Raw genomic sequence first — 22,838 nt, 5'->3', positions numbered from 1 at the left:
AAACAGGGAGCATACCACATCCTGTCATTCCTTGGATCTTAAGGCCCCTGGCCAGTCTGCCTAACTCTCTCCACCTTTCCTTTTTCTTTGGTTTGTTTTACATGTGTCCCGGGATTTTAGTTGAAATTAGTGGGAGGAACAGAGAAAAGAACCTCTACACTACTGTCCCACAAGTGAAAGTCGTCTATTATTCTTTTATCTATTTATTTTATTGTGGTAAAATATATATAACATAAAGATTGCCATTTTAAGCACTTTTAAACATACAGTTGCATGGAATTAATGTATTCACAGTGCTGTGTGACCACTACCCACATCTATTTCCAAAACTTTTTTGTCATCCTGAACATAAACTCTGTATCTGTTAAATGATAATTTCTCATTATTTCTTCCCCCCAGTTTCTGGTAACCTCTAATTTACTTCTGTCTTTGAAATTTTTTTCTTCGTAGTTTATTTTTTCTTAAGTTACACATGACAATTATATATGCTTATGGAGTGCAACGTGATATTTGGGTACATTTACACTGTGTAGTGATCATATCAGGGCATTTAGCATATCCATCACCTGAAACATTTGTCACCTGTCTGTGTTGGGAACATTCACCATCCTCTTGACTAGCTACTTGAAGTTATTCAGTAATTTGTTGTTGACTGTAGTCTCCCTGTATTGCTGTAGAACGTTAAATCTTATTCTCCTGTCTCTCTACAATTTTGTATTTTTTGAAGTCTACATTATCACAATTTTCTCATATTGTTTTGTCTTTATTCTGATTCCATCTTTTGATAGTATTAATGGTCCTGAAGATTTTGAAGATAGAGCTCCACATGTTGATATTAGCAAGGCATGTGAGAACATTCCCTTGTGGGCAAATCTAGTCTAGGTAATAACAGAGCCATATTTATACTCAGCTGAACAGCTACACCTGGAAAATATTGATTAATGGATCAGCATCAGTCTCCAGGGGAGCCAACATCAGTCACTGTGCCACAGGGCACCGTCTTAGCCTCACCTCTGCCTCTTCCAAGTTCCTACAAACAGCTGAGATGAACATCCAGAAGGTATCTGCATCTCAAAAACTGGGAACGATAGTTAATATGTAGGATTACAAAATCGAGATTCAAAAAACCTTGATAAAATAGCATTATGAAATATATAACATGCATTTTGGAAAATAAATGATATGATGTGCTGTAAAGGGCAGAGCCGGTCTAATATTGGTTTTTAGGGAGCAAGCAAAGAAAAAACAGGAGGTAAATACTTATAACATTAGAAATTAAATAAGAAGCAAGGGAAACTGATATTAATTCAGCCTGTATTTTGGACCAAGCACTGGCACAAGCATTTTGTAAATGCCAAGGACTCTAGCACAATCGTAGACTATATTGACGGGAGTAAGTTTCCAGAGTAAATGCGGGAACTGTCACACTGTGTGCTGAGAAGCTCTGATAATATGTGGAATATTGTGCCCAACTAATTGGCGGTGACAAGTATGGTGAAGGGGCCCATGAAAAGTCATTGAAAAATGTTTAATTTGATAAGGAGATGGGTAGAAAACATGAAAGATATCATGTAGAAAAGAACGAATCATTCTGCTTAGCGCCAGAAGTGTAAGATAGTGAGTTCCCTGTTAGCGCAACTATGTAAACATTGGGAAAATGACGAGCTATTAGAAATAAAACAAAGCGCTTCTTTGTTCTGGGTGGGCGCTAGACCAGATGACCTGTAAATTTCCTTCTGAGAATCTGCGCAGCTATAGACTGAGTTAGAAAGAGAATGGCAAAGCATTAATGTCAGGTGGTCTAGACGCACAAAACTGAGCACAGCTGGTTTGGCTTTAATGAGGTCCGGACTAGTAAGAAAGAAGAGATGTTTTTAGTTAAGATAGGTTCCAGCTATTATCTAAGGAAACAGGAAATTCAGAGTTTTATAGGAGAGATGTGTGCAAACAAAATCTGGATTGAAAGTTTCCGGGGGGGCTATTATTATTCAAACCAAAGAGCCCTTGTTTTTGATTATGGAGTTTAAAAGTACTGGGATATGGGCATTATAAGAAAGGCACCTGCTGTATATTTTTAAAAAATAACTTCCTGTGGGGAGATATCGTTTCCAAATTTAATTGTGAATGACAGTAAAAAAAAAAATCTGCTTAATTTTATTTCAAAATACTTCTAAAAAAGTGAGTGAGGTTGCCATCTAGTGACTGTTTTCTGGTTTTCAACTTAAGAGGCTCTTGAACATGGGTCTTCATGGCAGTGATTCTAAAACCTGGCTGTGCTTGTTATCACCTGGAAGTTTTCTTAAAATACAGATTCCTAGAACCCACCAAAGGATCAGAATCATTGGAGATGGAGCTCTAGAGGTTGTGCTTTATTATAAAAATCTTCAGATGTCTCTACTAGACTTAGTCTGCCACCAGTGTTTGGAATTAACTGCTCTGTTAATTGAATTGTCCAGTGCTCACCTACTTGTTCTAAGAACCTGGTTTCAGGCACATGCAACTTGGTGTTGCATCTTTGTATGTGATATATAAAATAGGCTCGGAACTGCTGGGAATTTACCCCACTGCTATACACAAAGATATGCAACCAAAGATGTTTATTGTAATGCTGTTTATTGTAACTACTTATTTAGTTAATAACGATTAACTAAAAATGATTTAAATGTCCATTGGTAGGGGTCTGGCTAAAAAATGACGGTATATCCGAGCAGTGAAATTCTATGTAGCTATTTGAAAAGAATGGGTAGCCATCGTATACAATTTTTATTTGTCAATCATGCTTCAATAAAGCTGAGAAACAATGTTATGGACAATGGCAAAATACCAGTGGCATTAAGATTTAATGTAAAAAAAATGAGGGTTTTAAACAGAGAACAATTGGGAAAACACTAATACTTTAGTAGTAGACTGAACAAATTGCAGTAGATTTAAATAATAATATTTAAGAATATTTAGTAATGTGGCAAAATGACACATTAAGATAACAGAGAAGGATAACAAAAGAGTATGAAGTAAGATACCAGTTTTCTTAAAATGGATATGAAAAGTGTATACTTAGAAAAAGGACTGGAAGGAAAAATGTGATGAAACTGTAATTTTTCCTTAGTATCTTTCTATGTTTTTTGTAATTTTACATGCTGACTTTTTCTTACCTTTAATAATCAGAGAAACCATAAACATCATTTTGGAAAAAAACACAAAACATGCAAATTGATTTGAGGCTTATTCCCACATGATTTTTAGTAAGTGCTAGATGAACAAGCAAGAGTAAGCTGAAATAATAAAGCCTGCTCATTTACTCAATTATCGCTGCAAGAACCATGTGCCACTGAAGAGTCAGAATGGAGACTCGTTTCCGTTTGGGGGGTTAAGGGGGCTTTCATTGTATTCTCCGTCTTCATTGATCCCACCAATCTCCTGCCCCTTGTTATAAAACATGATGGCGCAACTGAGGGGCCCTTCCCTGGGAGTGGCTCCATTCTTTCAAGAACCTGGATCTCTGTGGAGGAGAGAGCTCCAACAAAGACAAAGGCAGATTTTTACAGAACACTCCATATTCATGGATCACTGCTGAAAAATTCTACTAAAGGCTCTATTAACAGGGAAGGATCTCCCAGAACTCACACTTTTGAGCAAGATGAGGCAGCAAACCCAATCTCAAATCAACACATTGTGACTTTTGCTCTGTGTACTTTCAACTTTTGCTCCTTCAGTTCCTTGTTTGTTTTTTTTGTCACACTTTCTGTTTTGTCTTTTGCAGAGAGACATAACTTTGAGCAGTTGTGATCATATCCTGTTAGAATGACTGATTTGTACGTGACCTGTGGCACCCCATGGTTCTATAACCACCAGGTTATTTCCATAGAATAGTAAAGTGGGGAAGCTACACATACACTGTGTGAACAATTTGTTTCACAAGAGCTTGTCCGTTTTTGTATGGTGTCTTGTAAATTCCCTTTAATTCATATTTTCATTTATTTCTTGATATAAGATAATCCACAAGGACAGGTTATCTTTTCATCATAGACTGAAACATTCCCACAATGCCAGATTAATACAGGGAAGGTCTGGACCTGCCAGAGAACTACAGGAGACCCAGGAGACTGACTTGAAGGTCACCAGGAGAGACACCCATGCTAGTGATTTCAAACTTTGGCTTGTATTAAAATCACTTGAAAAACCTATTATAAATAAAAATCCCTGGACCCCATTCACAGCCTCACATCCCAACTAATACCCCATCCATTCACTAATGCAGTGTTTCTAAGACTGGCCCTGGACCACCTGCATCAGAATCACTCTTTGCTACATATACAGCTTGCTTTCTTCATTGAACGCATTTGGGGTATCTTCCAGAGGCTCTCTCTCTTTATTGGTTTTTTTTGGTTTTGTTATTTTGTTTGTTTGTTTGTTTTTTGGTGGCTGGCCAGTACAGGGATGCGAACATGTCACCTTGGTGTTATAAGGCTGCACTCTAACCACAGAAGCTCCCTATCCTTATTATTTTAAGTAAAAATTGTTTAAATTAAAATGGCTTAAATTCTGTTACTAATCCATTAACCTAACAATCATAATGATCTACTTAAAATTCGAATTTAGCGACAGCCATACTTCTAAACAGGGAGCATATATCCTATACTAAGCTATCCTCACAAATTTATAAAGTATTGTTTATTTAATGAAAAAGAGCAGACTTGCAGCTCTCTTGTCCTTGTTATCTAAAGTCTAAAACGCGTATGTTCAGGTAGATTTTCTTGCAGATGTTATGTGAGTCCACTCGTTTTTACTTTTTTTCTCATGTAGGTTTCTGGCCTTGAGATTGAATTGGAGTTTTGCTCTCCATTCTTCCCAGACTTCCTCATTAAGGTTTTCTAATCCTTTATCCATTCTCCCCTTTTCTTTCTGCCCCCAATTCCCTTTCCATGACTTTTATCCAGATCTGGCTATTTCTTCTCCTTTTCCTTTGGGCCATCTAATGCTATATTTTAACACCTAGAAGTATCAAGGACTTGACTAGCAGAGTTTACCTCATTAGAAGTCATTTTTGAAAGGTGGGCTTCTATGAAAGCATCATAGTGTCTTTGACACTTACGCCGTCTTGAGCTCCTACTTAGCTTAAAGCAGGTGGGAAAGACTGAGTGGGGAGATGACATTATGTTTCTTCTAGACCACAGCAACAGCCTGTGAGTGACCTCCTCATGACTCCTCTTTTTCCTCCCAACTCCCCTGATCTCTTCTTCACTCATTATTTCCAGTCTTCTGCTTGCAGTAAACTTTTTAAGCTCTCAAATACATCTAGTGTCATGTAAGGTCATCAAGTTGTTGGAGTGAGCAGGACTAAAGCTGTACTGGGACCTGAAACTGCATGGGTTCTGAAAGATTTTAAAAGGACACAGTTTTTTTTCTTGGCATGCATTTCTCTGACTTCCCTCTTTTCCCACGGTTATTTGATATTTTGAACCTCGGTTATGGGGCACGATGACATTATGTACATGAATGTAAAGTTGTTTTCCAGCCAGCCTGAAGCTGCAGACTCGCAACAAGGCACCTACTATCCAGCTGGACCCTGAGGTAAGGACGGGAGCAGAAACCACACGGAGTCTCGGCGGGACTCTGCACCTGAGACCTTGCATGAAGCCCTCGCTGCTCATGTCTCCTCCGTCCTGCTTTTCATTTGCAGACGTTCTATTCCCTCAGCCCCCTCTTTAAAAACCCCTCAGTAAATAAGGGTCTTCGAGATGGTTTTAGTCTGGCCGTTCTCCTTCAAGTTTAAAGGAGAGATGGGTGAGCTTAACATCTCTCTCAGGTCAACCGTATAACTGAGTAAAAGCTGACTTCCATTTTCACCAACATTTGACTTTTGAGTGGTTTATTTTTGGAAGGGGGCAGGCAGCCGGACCTTGTGCCGGTAACAGACTGTGAAGCTCTTATTTACTTGCTGAGACTTACTGTCTGCAGCCTCTCTAAATGTGTAATGCCCTGAGGGAAATGGATTTTACTGTGTGCTCACTCTTCCCTTTGGCTAGATTTCATCCCCTTCCTCAGAACCCCTACATCCCTTTATTGATATTTCTATTTTCACCACCTTCTGACTTATATCTTTTGTATGCCTTTCTCCTTGACTAAATTGCAGTCTTGATAAAGGCCAGGAGCATCTCTTTTCTTCTTCTTTTGATCCCCACAGAGTTTTATAAAATGTGTTCACTCAGTAAATGTTTTTCAGCTGAGTTGAATGTTATGCCAAACAGGATCAGATATCTCGACCTGCCTTGCTGGAGTTGCCAAGAACAGATTAACTAGGGCTGCAAAATCGAGATAGATATTTACAAGCAGAGAAATCTGGAAGGTGAGGTTAGAGGGAGTAGCAGGCATGCAAATAAATGGCAGCCTGCAGTCCCCTCCCAGGACTGGTAACAGCGACCAGAAACCTTTTCATTTTGGGCACAAGGGGGCAGACTACGTCCATATAAATCATCTCTTATAAGGCAGCTCCATGAGGCTGAGATTTTCTGCCCTATTTTGGAAATCTATGTTTATTTTTTTAAAAAAGTGAAGATAGTGCAGCTTGATGGCTGAAACATGGGTTTGGATGAGCCACAGGCCACACTCCTGACTGCAGGCTGTCCTTGTGGATATCTGGTCCTTCTCCACGTTTGAACTAAGTCCTCTATGTCTGCATCCCATAGCAATGCATCGCAGCTATCGAAACTTTTCTAGTTTCCCTTAAATGGATGAAGAAAATATGAACATTGTCTGTGTTTTGAAAAAATATCCAGGAACACTCAAGTTTGGAGAGATGAAACAAAATCTGATGAGAAAATTGAAATGCAGTTTTTCCACTAGACAGCAGACTAGAACAAATGGCCTTTGGAAGGTCCCACCTGTAACTACCCAAAGAAAGCATTTGTTTTCTCCATCAGTTCATATTTCTCCTTTACCACATCGAGTGATCAGACCATTCAAACATAAAAGTCTGATATAGCCTGGAATATAAGCAGCAGACTGATTACAATCCATTTATTTGCAATTTAAATTCTGATATAGCTTTCTTCACTTCATTAATTGCCTCCAGTTCCCCCCCCCCCAAGTTGTCTTTTATAAAAGAAACAAAGTACTAGGAATAGTTTATTCTGAAATTCTGATGGTGACATTGGGTGCTATGTTAAGTCTTTTCGTTGATACTGATGTCTGCTATGTCCAGAAGATGGAGAACAAATAACGGAAAAAAGTATTTCTTGTTTTCAGGTTCTAGTTAGCATTTCCTTCAAGTCTCTCTCTCTCTCTCTCTATGTATAAATATACAGTAGATATATGTATATATAGTCTTGTGCCACGTGATGATGTTTCGGTCAATGATGGACCACATATATGATGATGGTCCCATAAGATTATAATGGAGTTAAAAAGTTTCTATCACCTAGTGACATGGTAGCTGTTGTAATGTCAAAGCATGAGTACTTTATTTCTTTATAAATTTAGTGTAACCTAAGTGTACAGTGTTTATAATAAAGTCCTCAGCAGTGTACAGTGTCCTAGACCTTCACACTCACTCACTGATTCACCCAAAGCAGTTTCCAGTCCTGCCAGCTTCATTCATGGCAAGTGCCCTGTACAGGTGCACCATTCTTTATCTTTTATACCATATTTCCACTGTACCTCTTCTATGTTTAGATACACAGATACTTACCATTGTGTTACAATTGCCTATGGTATTTAGTACAGTAACATGCTGTACAGGTTTGTAGCCTAGGAGCACCAGGCTATACAATATAGCCTGGGTGTGTAGTAGGCTATACCATCTTGGTTTGTGTAAGCACACTATACGACATTGGCACAACGAAGAAATTGCCCAACAACGCATTTCTCAGAATGTATCCCCGTCGTTAAAAGACGCATGACTGTACATATGTGTGTGTGCATATACACGCATATACTCACATGTATTCATAGATGTGCATGAACATACACACACTCCATGTTTGCATGTTTGTGTATATACATATATGTCTATATATACATACATTCATGTATGTGTATTATATACAACTATCTATGTAATATAGGACAGTATAGTCAGTGTTTAAGAGCAAAGACTCTGGAGACAGACTCCCTGGGTACAAATCCTAGCTTACTATTTGGAACACTTATCTACGATTTTGTGTTTCTGTTTCCTTATCTGTAAAATGGGGATAATAATGGCACTCATACTATAGTGTAGCTGAGCAGATTACAAGATTTAACTGAGCATGGCACATGATAAATATGTAAATCATGTCAGCAATTATAATTTGTGTGTATGTGGAGAATCTAACTTATTCCATAGTTTATATTGGCACTTTTGTTTAGTAAAAAAAATCTTTTATCTACCTAATGTGGGAATTCAGGTTTTAAGAGGCTCTATTATGTTGTATGACATTGATTTGTACTCACTTTTGCTACATACATTATTCAACTCAATAATCTAGGAGCTGCACAGAATGTGCCAGTTGTAATTTCTGCTGTTTGGGAACTTACATCTTACAGAGATAAGAGAAATAACATGCACTTTTCTTTTTCTATGTGCTACCTCTCCCTTCCTCTTTCTCTTGGCTCTCCTCATTTAGAAGAATGTCAGGAATAGAAAGGTGTATCGATGAGGAATTCAATCTAGTGATCAATTACAAAAAAAGGGCAATGGCTTAACAAATAGGGAATTATTTTTTCTCACAGAACAAGGACCCTGGAGGCAGGAGGCTGATGAAGCTGGTTCAGTGACATCTGTATGATGAGTTTGTCCTTTCCCTCATGGCCACAAAATGGCTGCTGTACCTCCAGGCATCATGTTCATATTAAGTCAAGAAGAGGGTAAGACAGGAGGAAGAGAACTTATATAATTTACCAGCTCTATAAGTTCCTCTTCTCAGGAAGAGGCAAAGCCTTCCAGAATTCTGCTCCCCTCCCTTACCAGGAGATTAGGTCTAATTTCCAGAATGGTCACAGGCGTCATCAGCTGGAAAAGCATCTATACTAAAAGATGAGGGAAAGAAATAAGCTGGAAATGTTTGGGGATCAGTTGATGAATATTATCTGCCAAATTAAATCTTTGTTTCGGGCTTCGCATTTGTGTTTCTCCTCAAATCCTCCCTGCCACCTCCACCTTATTTTCCTCTTTGTCTGGAAGGAGGTAGAATTGAGAAAAACGATAGTGTGGAGATTTGTTTCAGAAAATAATATTTGCCTTGTAAGAAGTTGTGAATGTGCAGCAGAGGAAGGAGCGTAGAAGGATATGAAGTAGGATGTGTTTATCAGAGCAGAGGAAGGTCCGGGGAAAAGGCAACGCTGGCTGGAGGAGCCTGGGCTGGGGGCGCCCTTCAGACTTTATCCGGAGGATTCATCTCACAGGCATTGCCTTTGCCGGAGGCAGAACTAGTCATGTTGACTCTGAAATGAAGCACCACAGACAACAGAGTTTCCTATAGATCATTTAATTACAGATTATCATAGAAAGATATTGTTTATTTTCATGTCTACAGAGCAAACAACACAGCAAGCCATTTGTGACATTCACAAACTATTTTTAAAGGACACCTATTCAAATGTGACCAGTTCATAAATCCTTAATGAGATTTTTGTTTGTGTGTGTGTTTAAAAAGACTTTTATAACTTTGAATAGAGTTTTATACTATGATGATTAAAATAGCAAAAATTCCCACAAGGAGACCAGGCTCCTAGGCTAACCCAGGTCCCCACTCTGTCCTCTCTTCATCGGGTCTGCTGTCAGCTGCTCTCCTTCAGCATCAACTCACAGAGGACTGGGTATTCGAACTGCTACCCTGCTGGGAATTCCTAGTGGACTAGTCACCATCACTCTCACTGGAACTGCCACTGTCGGATGAGTCACTACTGTCGTCCTTTTCAGAGGGGCCAAAACTCCTGTTGGAATGGGTTTTTCTATAACCCCAGGGGCCTTTCCTTCGTGGCATATCCTTATTTCGTACAGAGTTATTTTGTCTGTGGGGTACGTAGTGATTTTCTCTGCTGTGTGTTATTATATTCCTGTTATTATTGGGGCCATTATGGGAACCTATTTCATTTTTAATTTCATTATCCAGATCATGAGAAGGAATGACCAGACCCTGACTTTTGCCCTTACTAGAAAATCTTTGTTTTTCATTCAAGGTCACTTGATTCCTATCTGAGCCTTGTGCACCTTTTCTAGCACCACCTTTGCCATTTTTTGGAATTTCATTATAATTGGTACTTTCAGTTGCATCACTGCTGCCTTCTTTTATTTTCTCTTTTGAAGGTGCCGGAGGGTAGTGAAACTCTACTTTCCCTTGGTGAGCATTTTGGCTGCCGGCATCCACTCTGTTTCCTTCTTTGCCAGGAAGTTCCTTAAAATTAGTACTACCTATGATGTCATTGCCGCCCTCCACCAGGCTAACGTCAACAGCATCTGCTTCCTTCACTGGTTCTTCCCTGGTTCCAATAGTATTTCCACCACTTTCTTCTCTCTCTGGGATCTCATTATAACCTGGCCCTCTTGTGTCAGGACTGATAGTCTCAGCTTCACCTGGGCCTGAAAACCCTGTCTGAATATCTGTACCTTCTAGGTCAGAACCAGTAGCTCCTTCTTTGCCAGGAATGACCTTAAAAGGTTGTCCATCCCCACTGAAAGGAGAGATATCATTGTCTTTTCTGTCTTGAATATCTGTGTAACCACTGCCTTCAAAATCACTGGGGATTTTTTTGACTTTGGGGAGCTGTTTTAGATAGTCAGTGTTGTGTTGGGTATGATGGGTGCTTTTGTTTTTTACTGGAGTATTCCGGACTTGGGGATCTCTTTGATGAGTCTTTTTATCTTTTGAGTGGGCTTTATCGTACTTCACCCCTGCTGGAATTTTGCTCAGAACATGTCTAGGTTTGTTCTTTTTATTTTCTTCCCCCAGGACTTTAATCACAGTCACTGGCCTCATTACATGTAGCATGTTGTTTCTGATGAGAGCTGCGCCATATTCTTCTTGGTCATGTAGTTTGCTGATAGCATCATCTCTACCCTCAACCCTTTTGTTCTGAGTGGATTCAGTATAAAGGGACATCTTTAGGTCATCGTAGGCATTCTTTCTGTTATTGATACTATAGCCTTTATTCAGTGTCTGTCTATTTGCAAAAAAATTTTGGGATTTACTGCTTTGGTTATTTTCATTGACTTCAAAAAGGGACAAATCTTTTTCTCTTTCCTGGATGATGTTTTCTTTGGATGATTCTTGACTTCTCTTGTCAAAATGAAGAGCAATATTGTCTTTGTTTTCTTTGTTTTTTTCTTCCTGTTAAAGTACAATTTTTAACATAAAGTGATTATTTTGTGTTAAATTTTAAAAATTGAATAATTCCTAGGTAATATAAAAAACCTACTGCCAGATATTTAATAAAAAGAGTCTATTAACTTAATAGAGGTTTATCGGTAGATATCAGTCTGGAATGGCCAAAGCAGGTTTCATAAGAAATGAATAATGAGCTGGTCTTGAGGGACGGGTAGGATTCAGATATGTGCAAGGAAAGGGGTGAGAATCTTTTAACAATAAGTGGCATAGTCACTTGTTTAGAAACAGGAAATAATCAAAAGATAATATGAATAAAGCTATATGGCTGGAGTAAAGAAATTCTAAAGGAGAGAATAAGAAATAAATTTGGAAAAGTTGATTAAAGCCTGATTTTGAAGGAGGACCTGAATTTAAGAACATCGTGATTAAAGCGTGTTGTCTTCATCTTGTGAATAGTGAGTCATTGCAAGTGAAATGGATTTCATATTTTAAACAATTATTCTCTCTCTCTCTTTCTCTTGCCCTGTGCTCTGATCATCGGAGGTATTCAGCTGCCTAAAGGAAGATTTTCTTTTTCTTCTCTTTTCCTTTTCTTTTCTTTTCTTTCTTTTTTTTTTTTTACAGAAAATCTGCAAATTGAAGAATCTAGGTAATACTCAGCTTCTGACATCCAAAGGATTTTGCAGCAAGTTTTGCAATTCCAGTTATTGTCTAAAAAAATTCATTAATTTTGTTCTCTCCCTTATTTGTCATGAAATAAGATAAATCTGATAGTCTAGATCAATAGTTCTCAAATTTAGCATTTATCAGAATTATTTGGAAGGCTTGCTGAAACAACGATTGTTGGGCCCAATGGCCAGAGTTTCTGATTCAGTAGGTCTGAACTTACAAATTTATTTACAAATCTCAGGTAATGCTGATCCTGTTAGTCTTGAGACTACATTTTGAGAACCACTGTTCTAGATCATAAGCTTATGTAACAGAGGTGCAGGCAAGAAAAGTCCCTGAGAGAACAACAGGATGAGAAAGAGAAAGTGGAAGAGGAGAATAAAGTGTTTATGCCTGTGTCTCAACTTGTCCTTTTTTTGGTGGGGTGTGTGTCAGGAATGGGGGAGGGTGGGGATCTGTGAAGTGGCTGCTTTATACTCTGCACTTTACCAGCCTGGGGTGCAGCCAAGTTTCAATAAGCTTTACTGAAAGACGTGGTCAGGGAGAAAGAGGGCTTTCTCTGTGGCATAGGCTAGATGTGGAAGTATCTGAGAGTCTGGTCTGGAGCTTTCCAGAGGATGCTATCATAGAGGGAGCTGGGTGGCTCTAAAAGGAGCAATGTTGATGGAGCATGCACAGGGACAAATGTGAGTCATCCCCAGAGAAAGAGGGGTATAAATTGCCCGTGAGAGGAAAGAGAGGCTGAATCACCACTGATTGTATCTTAAGCTATGGTAGGCAACGACTCCTCTTATGATGCCATCAGGGCACACAAACCACAAGTGGTTGGCAACATTTCTCACGTCTCCCTCTCCACTATGGTATAAATCATGTTTGTACATATGGTGTATGGTATGTCATGCATGGTATGAGTCACACCTGGATGCCACCTTAGAGGGAGAAGGAGAGGAAGTGAAGATCTGAGATCATTTTCATCTAAAAGAGACTGAAGAATTTCTTTAAAGAACTATTTAAATTATAAGATAACTTATAATTATAAGTTTAAACAGGTTGAGTTTAATTTCTGCACGCTCCCTTGCCCCTCCATTAACCTACAGGTAGGAGCTCCTGAGTAACAGAAAAATTATAGACAGAATAGATTCCACATTTTCTTTCCATCCCTAAATTGTAGAATGAGCTAGAATTTATAACACCACTACACAGGCCTTTAACCTGGTGAGTAATATGAAATCAAAATAAGAGACATTTATTGGGGGACCAGGACATGTAAGAAATTGGGCTGGGTTCTACCTGTTCTAAACAATACCTGATGGCTTATTGAATGGCAAAAGCTGTCGTCCCGCAGGAGGATGGGGGGTTTGCAGTTCTCTATTTGCAGTTCTCTGCTATGGTCTCTGTGTTCAGACCCATCATCTGACTGTGGATCCTTTATAGCTTGTGGGGTCCTAAATCAGCCCCAGATTCTGATGTGGCCTGATCAGCTCCAAGCACATGGCATCTATCAGCTTCCTTGCCCTGGACGCAGCCCGGTTTTACTATAGCTTAATTTGTCCTGTCTTTCTTCGGCCACCACTTCAATGTGTGGGCTCTCATCAAGCATGTGAACGTGTTCTTGGATGTGTTAAGGATGTGAAAATATATGAGAGCTCCTGGATGGAGAAAAAAGAGCACTCAGCTGGAAGCTCACACTTATGGGGTAAGTGTGTAGGGAAGATAGCAACAAAGATAGAAAAAACCAGATTCAGGCAAGCCAGAATCATAGGAATAGCATGGAGTGAAACGGCAGGCAGGAGTTGCCAAACAGTCTTGGATCTCTCAATCTAGTTCTCATTGAAAGCAGTTGGTCTATGGAAAGAGCACAGGTGTTAAAATCAGTTGCCCAGCTCTGCCATCCATGAGCTGTGTGATCTTGGGAGCCTTATTTTATTGCTCCGAGCCTCAGCATTTTTAGCTGTAAAATAAGAAAAATGGCAACTACCTTTCAGGATTGTTGCGAGAATTAAATGATTTTATGAAATGATATAAGGCATGTAAAGCATCCAGCAAATGTCTATTATAAAACAAGTTCCAGATAAATGATAGTAACTATCATTTTATACAGGACTGTATAGAGCCCCTTACTGAATGGTAGTTCGTTGTCCTACATAATGTTAGTGGTAGCCATTTGACTACAGGATGGACAGCTGTTCACCGGTCTCTGGACTTCTCGAGCATGGGTTGCCACAGCAGATAGAGGTGGGCCCATTCTGGACCTCTCTGCCCTTGTTGTCCTCTGGCTGTGGGTGCTGCAAGCATGTGGCCCCTGATGCTGTGTTATCTAAAATAAATTTTGATTGGTCACTGTCTCTCTTTCTCTCTTTTGGGCCCCAAATAGAAGTACCATTCTACTTGGAAGACTGTTTTTATTCCTGTGTCTTATTATCTGTTGGAAGCAGTGGGGAAATTGTTGAATCAGCTCACACTTGAATCTCAAGATAAAAATGGTTTATGGAACTGCTCTTGACTCTTAGGAATCTGGCTAATAAGTGGTCTGCAAAACTGCCAAATTGTGGTATTTTCAAGACATATTTTGGAATGATTTATTTGTGGAAGTTGTGACACCATTATTCACTAGTTTTTATATTGGTGGGTTGATTCTGAAAAGCGGTAATTTTGCTAAGAAAAAAAAAATAAACTAGAAGCAAGCTTCATAGTGAGTTATTTCTGAATAACAAATATTTTAAACATTTAACTTACTTTAAGTCACTGTGTTTTGAAGAATTTTACTTGGACATTCATATTTTCCTTTGCAATCAAGTTCACTTACTGCTAACACAATCTTTTGAATTAAACAAGTGGGTTAGACAATCAGTAGATTATATAATAATCCTTTTCCAATTTTTTTTTGCTCTCTGAAGTGGGAAGTTTTGTTTTATTTTTGGTGCTTCGACTGCTTTTAAAAGAGTAGCATGTATATTAATGAATTGTGTGCATTTCATTAGAAGACTCAGGAAAGTTCTCTTAAAAATGGAAGCTTGAAACATGAAACTGTGATATGTGATAGTTAATCACTTTTGCATTGGAGAAAATATTTATCAGCACCGCACTCTCCCGAGTGAGCCACGGGCCGGCCCCTGGAGAAAATATTTTAAAATAGAAAAAAAAATCCTTTGATTTTTGCATTTGTTTATGTTAAATGATTTCTGGTTGCACTTTTGAATGTATGATGGGCTATGTATCAGTTGGCTGATCTGCTTTCCTACGCTCTGCTTTTCTGTCTCCATGCCTGCGTTCATGTTATGCTGTTTATGGAGAATGGCCTCTCGCACTCACTTTTGTTTGCTTAAATCCTACTCATCCTCCATGGCCCAGCTCAATTGTTTCCCTTATGTAGCTTTCCCTGAACACATGGCCAGGATCTAATCTAATCTAATTTAATCTTTCTGCTCTAAGCCCCTAAAGCATGATTTTTTTTTTTTTTTTTTTTTTGGGTACCACTCACATAGCACCTTCCATGTTCTGTCTTGGGTTATAATGATTTTTGTAAGTGACATTTGTTTCTTTTCTAATTCTAAGATCCTGGAGAGAAATAATTAAGTTTTCTCAATCATTTTATCTCACATAGTATCTTAAACAGTAGAAAAAGCTCAACATGTGTTTGCCACAACAAATAAATTGTAACTTATTTTAATAGACAGTTAGATGTAGTCTTAGAGATGCCATCTAAAGAGGAAAATAACATTCTGCACGGAAACTACTACTTCCATGAGAAATGGAGCCAGATTTGGAAAAAGTAAATAGTCCTTTCGATGATGGCATTTTAAGCTATTTCTAGCTCTCTGGCCAATGAATCTGCAAGAAGGCACTGAGTGAAAAGAATTATTGTTATCCCAGTGACAAGGGCCTCATTCTTTCTCTCTGAGCATCCCAGCACAGATGGAGTCATCCATGGAATGAATTTAAGGGACACTAGAATATGTCACTCTTTAGGCCAAAATGATTTCTTATTAGCCTTCCGCTGGTGAAATCCCCACCATTAGAGCACATGTAGAACATGTCCAGAAAACCTCATAAGAGACCAAACGTTACTCAGAAGCAGTAACATGCAGTCTGTGGGCACCTGCTGTCTATCAGTACTGTGTCCGCATCAGCCAGTCCTGAAGCAGAGCCGCAACGGGCCAGGGCATGGGACACGGATCAGGAAGATTCTGGAACACAGAGTTCCATAGCAGAGAGGCTTGAGGAGCCCGGGAGTGTGGAGAAAGGGATAAAGATGCCAGCCACAGACAGAAAGCCCAGAGTAGGCAAAAGTCAACCACGTCTCCCCTGCAGTTTCCCCCGGGGTTAGTCCCGAGTTGGGCTCATGAGAAGGACCGTCACGCAGAGATTCAGCTTACCTTCTTCATGTCAGTGTCATTTTTCTTCCCAGGTGATGTGTAAACGTACTTAAAACTGAAATACCCGTGCTTCTCATGGTGGCCCTTGTATGTTATCTACAAAACCACAATGTTACGTTAATGTGGGTTGATCTCTTACTAAGACGTTTTCTGACTCTTTTTTTGACAGTACAAGATCCTTTTTCACTTGAGCCAAGTCGAATTCTGCTTCTGACGAGTAGTAATACGTCTTGCAGCCACAGGAGGGCGCGCGGCAGCCAGCTCCTGAAGCAGCAGCTTGTCCTTTTCTCTTTTCTACGTAGCTCTACATCTGTTTTCCCTGACAGCGAAAACACCCTGCTGCCTCTCGCAGGGTGTATCAATGTTACTACCAAATTTCAATGGAAATAGAGCAAGTAGAAATATTTTCCGAGAGAAGGGGGTTAGGAGAAAGGCAGATTTTATAATATTCGTGTCTGATAACTAATCGGCAAAACTCACAGCATGAACATTCAGTCTCTTTTGAGTTTGCAATTTTGGCCTTAGTAATATTCAGTTGAAGTAAAGAACAGAAGATTGTTAGTTCTTAGAGCAGAATTTTCTGAGACTGCCAGGAGAAATCGTGGTAGGCAGAAGTAAGCTGCAATTTGGTGACATGCAAAGCTGAGAGGATTTGTTTAACTTTCCGGATGCATATGGAAAACTAACTCTATGTAAACAGGATTCCCCATTAAGACCTGTTAATTGCCTTTCCTTTTTCTCCATCATTTATCACTTTGCTCTCATGTGCATGTGTAGGAAAATATTGTTTGCTGGTAACAATATCCCAGAATTCTTACTCACTTAACCCTTTGAATGTTCCCGACCAAACCATTGCTTCATTTGGAGGAAGACATCACATTGAAAAGAAATAAATTTCTATTCAAAATGCTTTCCTCAAGCATGGTATGAACTACAATACCTGATTAACTAGAGCATGCCAAAATTATGTGGTCTCCACTTCCATTCTCAGTACCCGAGACTATTTTGACAGTTAAAATTTTCTTACTGACTTTTTTTTTTTTTACAGAGCAGAAATAGAGTTATTTGAGAAGACAAATTGTGTTTACCCTCTGTTCTTCCACACAGACTTGCTTAGTTTTCTCAGTCTGTGGTTGAAATGTCTGAAAGGAAACAAGAAACAAAACTTCACCAAATGAAACATTCATTCATTCATTTCATCAAACAACCAATGTTTCATTTATTTTTCTCTCACTGGATTGTATTAGTCAATGTGGAAAATCATTCTGACCCAAAGAAGCTGGACACATTTATCACTTTAATATTTGTTTCAGTATTAGGAAAGAAAATGTCACTTTCCTCCCCCAGAAAGAGACAACACCACCTCCGTACAGAACCAAAGCACAGAGTGGATGTGGTGAGGGAGGCGGGAGGGTTGGCGTTCCAGGTGAAGAAGCTTGGCTGTCACTGGTATCCACTGAAAAAAAAGTTGTCACTGGCAAACTGCGAGCTGTTGAATATAAGGTAACTAAAATCAGAGTTCACCAATGCAGATTGTCTGAGGTACTTCAAAACGTTCATGGAAAACTGGAATTAAAAGATAATACAAATCTTTCCATGAACTTTTTGAATACCCCTCATAAATGCATTGATTGTATAAGTTTAGTAATCATCATATTGAATTAAGATGTGATGCTGCTGATGGTCCAGCAATAGTAAAATCATAGCCCTGCATGTGAGGGTAAGGTCATACCTAGCGATGGAATCTTATTGTCACCAGTCACCTGCCCAGATGTTTCCTTCAGGGAAAAGAACATTCAGGTGGCCAGCAGAGTGGGGCAAATTCTTTCTCTTGGTTTGGCATAAAAGTGTCAAAATTTCTTGAGGATACCTGGGTTGAAGGGTAGCTACTGAGGTGGATAAAGGAAACTAAGAAGGAATAGACCCAGACAGCTGTCCCAGAGCTTTGGGCTGAAGTTTAGATGTCACAGGAGAGCATGCAGAACAGGACCTGAGAATCCTGGAGCAAGTTGCTGTGGAAGGAACAGATACTACAATTTGTTTATTCTCAATTTTATTTCACTGTTGCTTTTTGAAACTCCTAGCTTGTGTCAGATGCAGCAAGGGGATCCAATGAGTCAGACTGGTTGTTGTTTAAATGCGTGTGCCACGGTGGAAGCAGGCATTATGGTGGGTCAGTCATACAAGGGAGAGTCACGCTCCAGGGAAAGAGTAAATAAAGAGGTAAGCAGGGTGAGGGCCACTCAGGCCAGCTGTCCTGTTCACCTGGAGAGTGTTTTTCCTGAATAAACTGTAAAGTTCTGTATTTTGTTTTATACAGAGAGTCTGTTCCTTGCAGTAAGGTATTGGTAATTCTTCTTGCATTCAGATCCTATATTTCTCCTGCTCAATCTCGGCTGATTTCTACAAATTTCATATCCCAAGCACCTTTGCCTCTGGCTTCAGTCTGGGTTTGGCTGATGGAGACCTGGTGTACGAAGGTGGAAGGGCAGAGAAGCCAAGGTATGTCCTTCCCTGCTCTCTCTGTTTGGGGCTGCATCTCTAAAATTGGAGTCATTTCCTTTGTGGTCCTAGTTCCTGTTGGGGGCCCCCACCAAGGGGACTAGGAACACCACTGGCTGTTTGTTCTTCTAGTAGATCTTCAATCTTTGGCTTGCCTCACTGCCCTTGATTTGCCTGTTCTGTTCTTCCTACACCTTATAGCTAGTTCCCCAAATAAGATTCATCTACTGGACTCCCTGCCATGGACTTTGTTTTCCTGGGTTGCCTCTGACTGATAAAATTATATTAGAAATAGCCCTTGGCTGGACTCCAATGCATATCTGCCTCATATTCTATTCCATTCTAGAAGCAAAAGATAGTTTGTCAATAACACTTGTCAATAACACTTCTTATACAATAACAATTTATACAGTACTCTACAGTTTGTAAACTGCTTTAACATATATAATCTCATTCAAATCCTATAATAACCCCTATGAGACAGGCAGTGAAAGAAACAAAATTGTCTGCACTTGTACAGCAAGTAGTGTAGTAAAAGCAGAGAAGATATTTTAACCTAAATCTTCTGCCTCAAGGTCTCAGGGTGAAAATAATAAATATTTAATCAGCTTTTATGTTTAAATATGAAAAAAAATATTTAGTAATAAAAGGAAATGTTCCTGAAGTTTATATTAAATATCTTCAAAACATGTTTTATAATTTTATTCTTTATTGCATTTCTTTCTTATGCTGATTCTTATATGATCTTGTTGATGGAGTTTGGATGTGTTGTCCCCTCCAAAACTCATGTGGAAATTTGATGTCCAATGTGGCAGTGTTGGAAACTGATTGAGTCATGGGAGCAGATCCCTCATGAATGGATTAATGCTCTCCCTGGGGGAGGAGGGGTAGTGAGTGAGTTCTCGCTCTATTAGTTCCCGCGAGAGTTTGTTGTTTATAGGACCCTGGCACCTTCTCTCTCTCTCTTGCTTCCTTTCACCATGTGATCTGCTTGTACCCACCAGCTACCTGCTGCCACTTTCCACCATGAGTAGAAGCAGCCTGAGGCCTGTGCCAGAAGCAGCTGTCCCAGAATCGTAAGCCAAATAAACCTCTTTTCCTTATAAATTACCCAGTCTCATGTATTTCTGTTATAGCAATACAAACGGACTAAAACACTTGTGAATATAAATTTAGACCACTGTTTCATTCTTCAAGAATATGAAAACAGTTCTGGAAATAGTACTATAGGAAGAAGAAAAGATGAAATGGATAGATATTAAGCAAAAGAAAAAAATGACAGTGTGGAATATTAGGCATCTTCTTATAGAACACACACACACACACATACACACACACACATGTTTGTACTAAAAACACACTTGATGGTATAGAGTACCTTAGTATAGTACATAATTTATTGTGATTTATAACAAAGTCTTTGTAGTCTAATGGCCCACTGATGAATATCAGTTGAATTGCATGGCCCAATAATCATTTTTTATTTTCTTCCATTTTTACATTGCCTGGAATTTGGCTTATAATTCCAAGTCATATGTAAGTGACTCAGTATGTACTAATTTCTTATATCACCAATCTATTATTAAATAATTTAGGTAATTGCTAAAATGGAATCCATATATCTGGGAGAAAACATCACATTTAGCTATTCACAATTCCAAAATTTTGTCTCTGTGTCCTTGTTGAGCCTATTTCATTTGAAATACGCAGCCCTCCCTTCTTCCCACAAACCCACTTGGCAGTTTTCCTGTGCTTGCATGTGGCCCTATGATGGAGATGGCATTGTCTGTCTCTGGAGAGGAAAACTGACACCCTCTTTGGACCAGTGGTCACTGGATTGATGTTGACACTGCACGTTTACTGGAAAATGGTCAGGAAGCACCACTCCAGTTGTTCCTTGAAATGTGTTGCTTAAAATAAACTCATCTGCAGTTGGTTGGATTGAGCTGGGTCAGCAAGACCCCCTCTACTGCCATCGTGCCTAAATGCCTGCCTCTAAGCCCTGACCTCATTGAGCTAGGTGGTGTGGATTGGGCCTGACAGATGTCTGTCTTAGGTAGTCCAGCCCCTACAGGACTGGGAAAGGATGTGTGTTCAGAGGGGACATACTTTCCCCAACTTCTTCCATCCTCACCAAATGCATGGTTCACCCTTGTCAGTCTGGTTACCCACCTGGCCACCCACTCACTCAGGACCTATATTTAATTATGACTGGGAATGGAGTGACTACTTGTTTCCACGGTTCTCCAACTGAAAAGGTTACTTTGAGAAGTTAGGATGCTGTTCAGACATTATCTAATTAGCACTGTGACTGCATTGCAGAAAATATCTGTAACACTCAGCATTTTCACAAGATAATTTGGTCACATCCTGAATACTCATCTGGGTGAGTCAGAGAGAAGAAAAGACAAAAGGAATAGGAGCTTAATTTGAGTTCAGCTTGGGGGCACTGCTTTCCATCTTTAACCTCATTGATGAAGAGAAAAGATCCCACAGTGTTGGGACATTGCAAGAAATACAGACAAGTTCTCATCCCTTTGTATTGCCATCTATTTACAAAATCTAACTGGTTAGCTTTAAAATATTCACGCCAGATTCTTTAAAATTTTTGTAAACTATTGAAAGGTCTTTTGACATGTTATAATTTGAGTCCTTGAGTACTACTCATTAGTGTCAGCTAATGTGAAACACTGTGGCTGGCTGCTGGTATTCTCAAAAATATTGTTTTCAGTGTTGCTTAAAAGGTAACATGGAGCTGGCTGGTTAGTTCAGTTGGTTAGAGCGCTGCCTAGTAACACCAAGGTCAAGGTTTAGGATCCCCATACCAGCCAGCAGTCAAAAAAAAAAAAAAAAAAAAAGCAACACGGTGTTATCTTGTAATTCAGTGCATGTTTGTCGAGGGCCTCGTGGTGGCAGGTATTTTTATTAATTGCTGGATGCTTTCTATTTGCTTGGTCTCTTATTGTCACTGAATTAGATAAATACTACTAATTTAAAATAGACATTGCTTAAAAAGAAAAATAAAAAAGCAAGACATCATCTGAAACATATATGAATTTATAAATGCTTACTGGTGCTGCCCAGGTCACACTGAAAAGGAGCAGTCCCACACAGACAACTTGCATCTTTAAGAATCTCTGTGAAAAGACAATAATATTGTACCTCAAAGCTTTGCCAATTATGAACCGCAGCCATAGGAAGAAATAAAACACTGAGGTATATATAAACATCCTTCTTCCTAGCATCCATTTCCTTTTGTGATATACATATACAAATGTGTGTATCCATATATACACACTACATAAATATATATAAAACTATGTATAGTTTATATCCAAGTGTGGATATTTCAGTTTAAGAACCTTCATATGTCTAGTTATTCCTATGTGAAAATGAAATTGTTTAATGTCATTAGAATAAAGTCAGTTGCTAGAAATAAATTGTATAGACTCATATTTAGTTGCTGTGTTGTCAGCCCTAAATTTTCTCTTGTCTTTAGAAAAAGCTCATTTAATTTAAGTATTTGTATAACTCAAAAATGACATTAAATTAATGTAGAACCTCATAACAGATTCTTGAAGTCTATGGGGAATGAAAGCTTATCTGCCTCCAGGCTTCTGCCCCAATATATGTCCTCACATTCATTCCAATGTATCTGAATTAGTAGTCATTTGTGAGCTGGAGAGTGAAACAACTTATATAATACTTAAATTAATAGCTAACATTTATTGAATACTAAAATGAACCAAGTACTATCCTAAGGATTTTACATGTATTCAATTATTTGAACATTATAACAACCCTATGAGTTAGGTGGCATTACTATGCCTGTTTTATAGATTAGGAAACAGACACAGAAAAGTCAAATAACTTGCCCCAGAATTCACAGGTATTAAAGGGCAGAACTGGGATTAATATCCAGGCAATGTAACTATAGAGCTATAGAACTAAGACTCTGTATCACTTTAAATAAGTTTCTATTCTTTTA

General features: G+C 39.0%; 1 protein-coding gene across 2 annotated transcripts; it reads right to left on the bottom strand.

Moving 5' to 3' along the window:
- Positions 1-9,833: 9,833 nt before the first annotated feature.
- Positions 9,834-21,975, bottom strand: MEPE (matrix extracellular phosphoglycoprotein). 2 transcript variants are annotated; one of them, XM_063108705.1, is made up of 4 exons: positions 21,922-21,975; positions 17,437-17,490; positions 16,349-16,444; positions 9,834-11,306 (listed from the first exon to the last, which is right to left on the bottom strand). In XM_063108705.1, the coding sequence occupies exons 1-4, from the start codon at positions 21,973-21,975 to the stop codon at positions 9,834-9,836; spliced, it is 1,677 nt and encodes a 558-aa protein (XP_062964775.1). The 2 variants fall into 2 exon arrangements, with proteins under 2 accessions (XP_062964775.1, XP_062964776.1); XM_063108706.1 differs by lacking the exons at positions 16,349-16,444; positions 21,922-21,975 and having other exon boundaries at positions 17,437-17,508.
- Positions 21,976-22,838: the final 863 nt, after the last annotated feature.

Source organism: Cynocephalus volans, chromosome 9, assembly GCF_027409185.1.
Source record: "Cynocephalus volans isolate mCynVol1 chromosome 9, mCynVol1.pri, whole genome shotgun sequence".
Lineage (NCBI taxonomy): Eukaryota > Metazoa > Chordata > Mammalia > Dermoptera > Cynocephalidae > Cynocephalus > Cynocephalus volans.
Note: the sequence above shows the minus strand (reverse complement) of the source record. Positions and strands in the feature narration are given on the sequence as shown.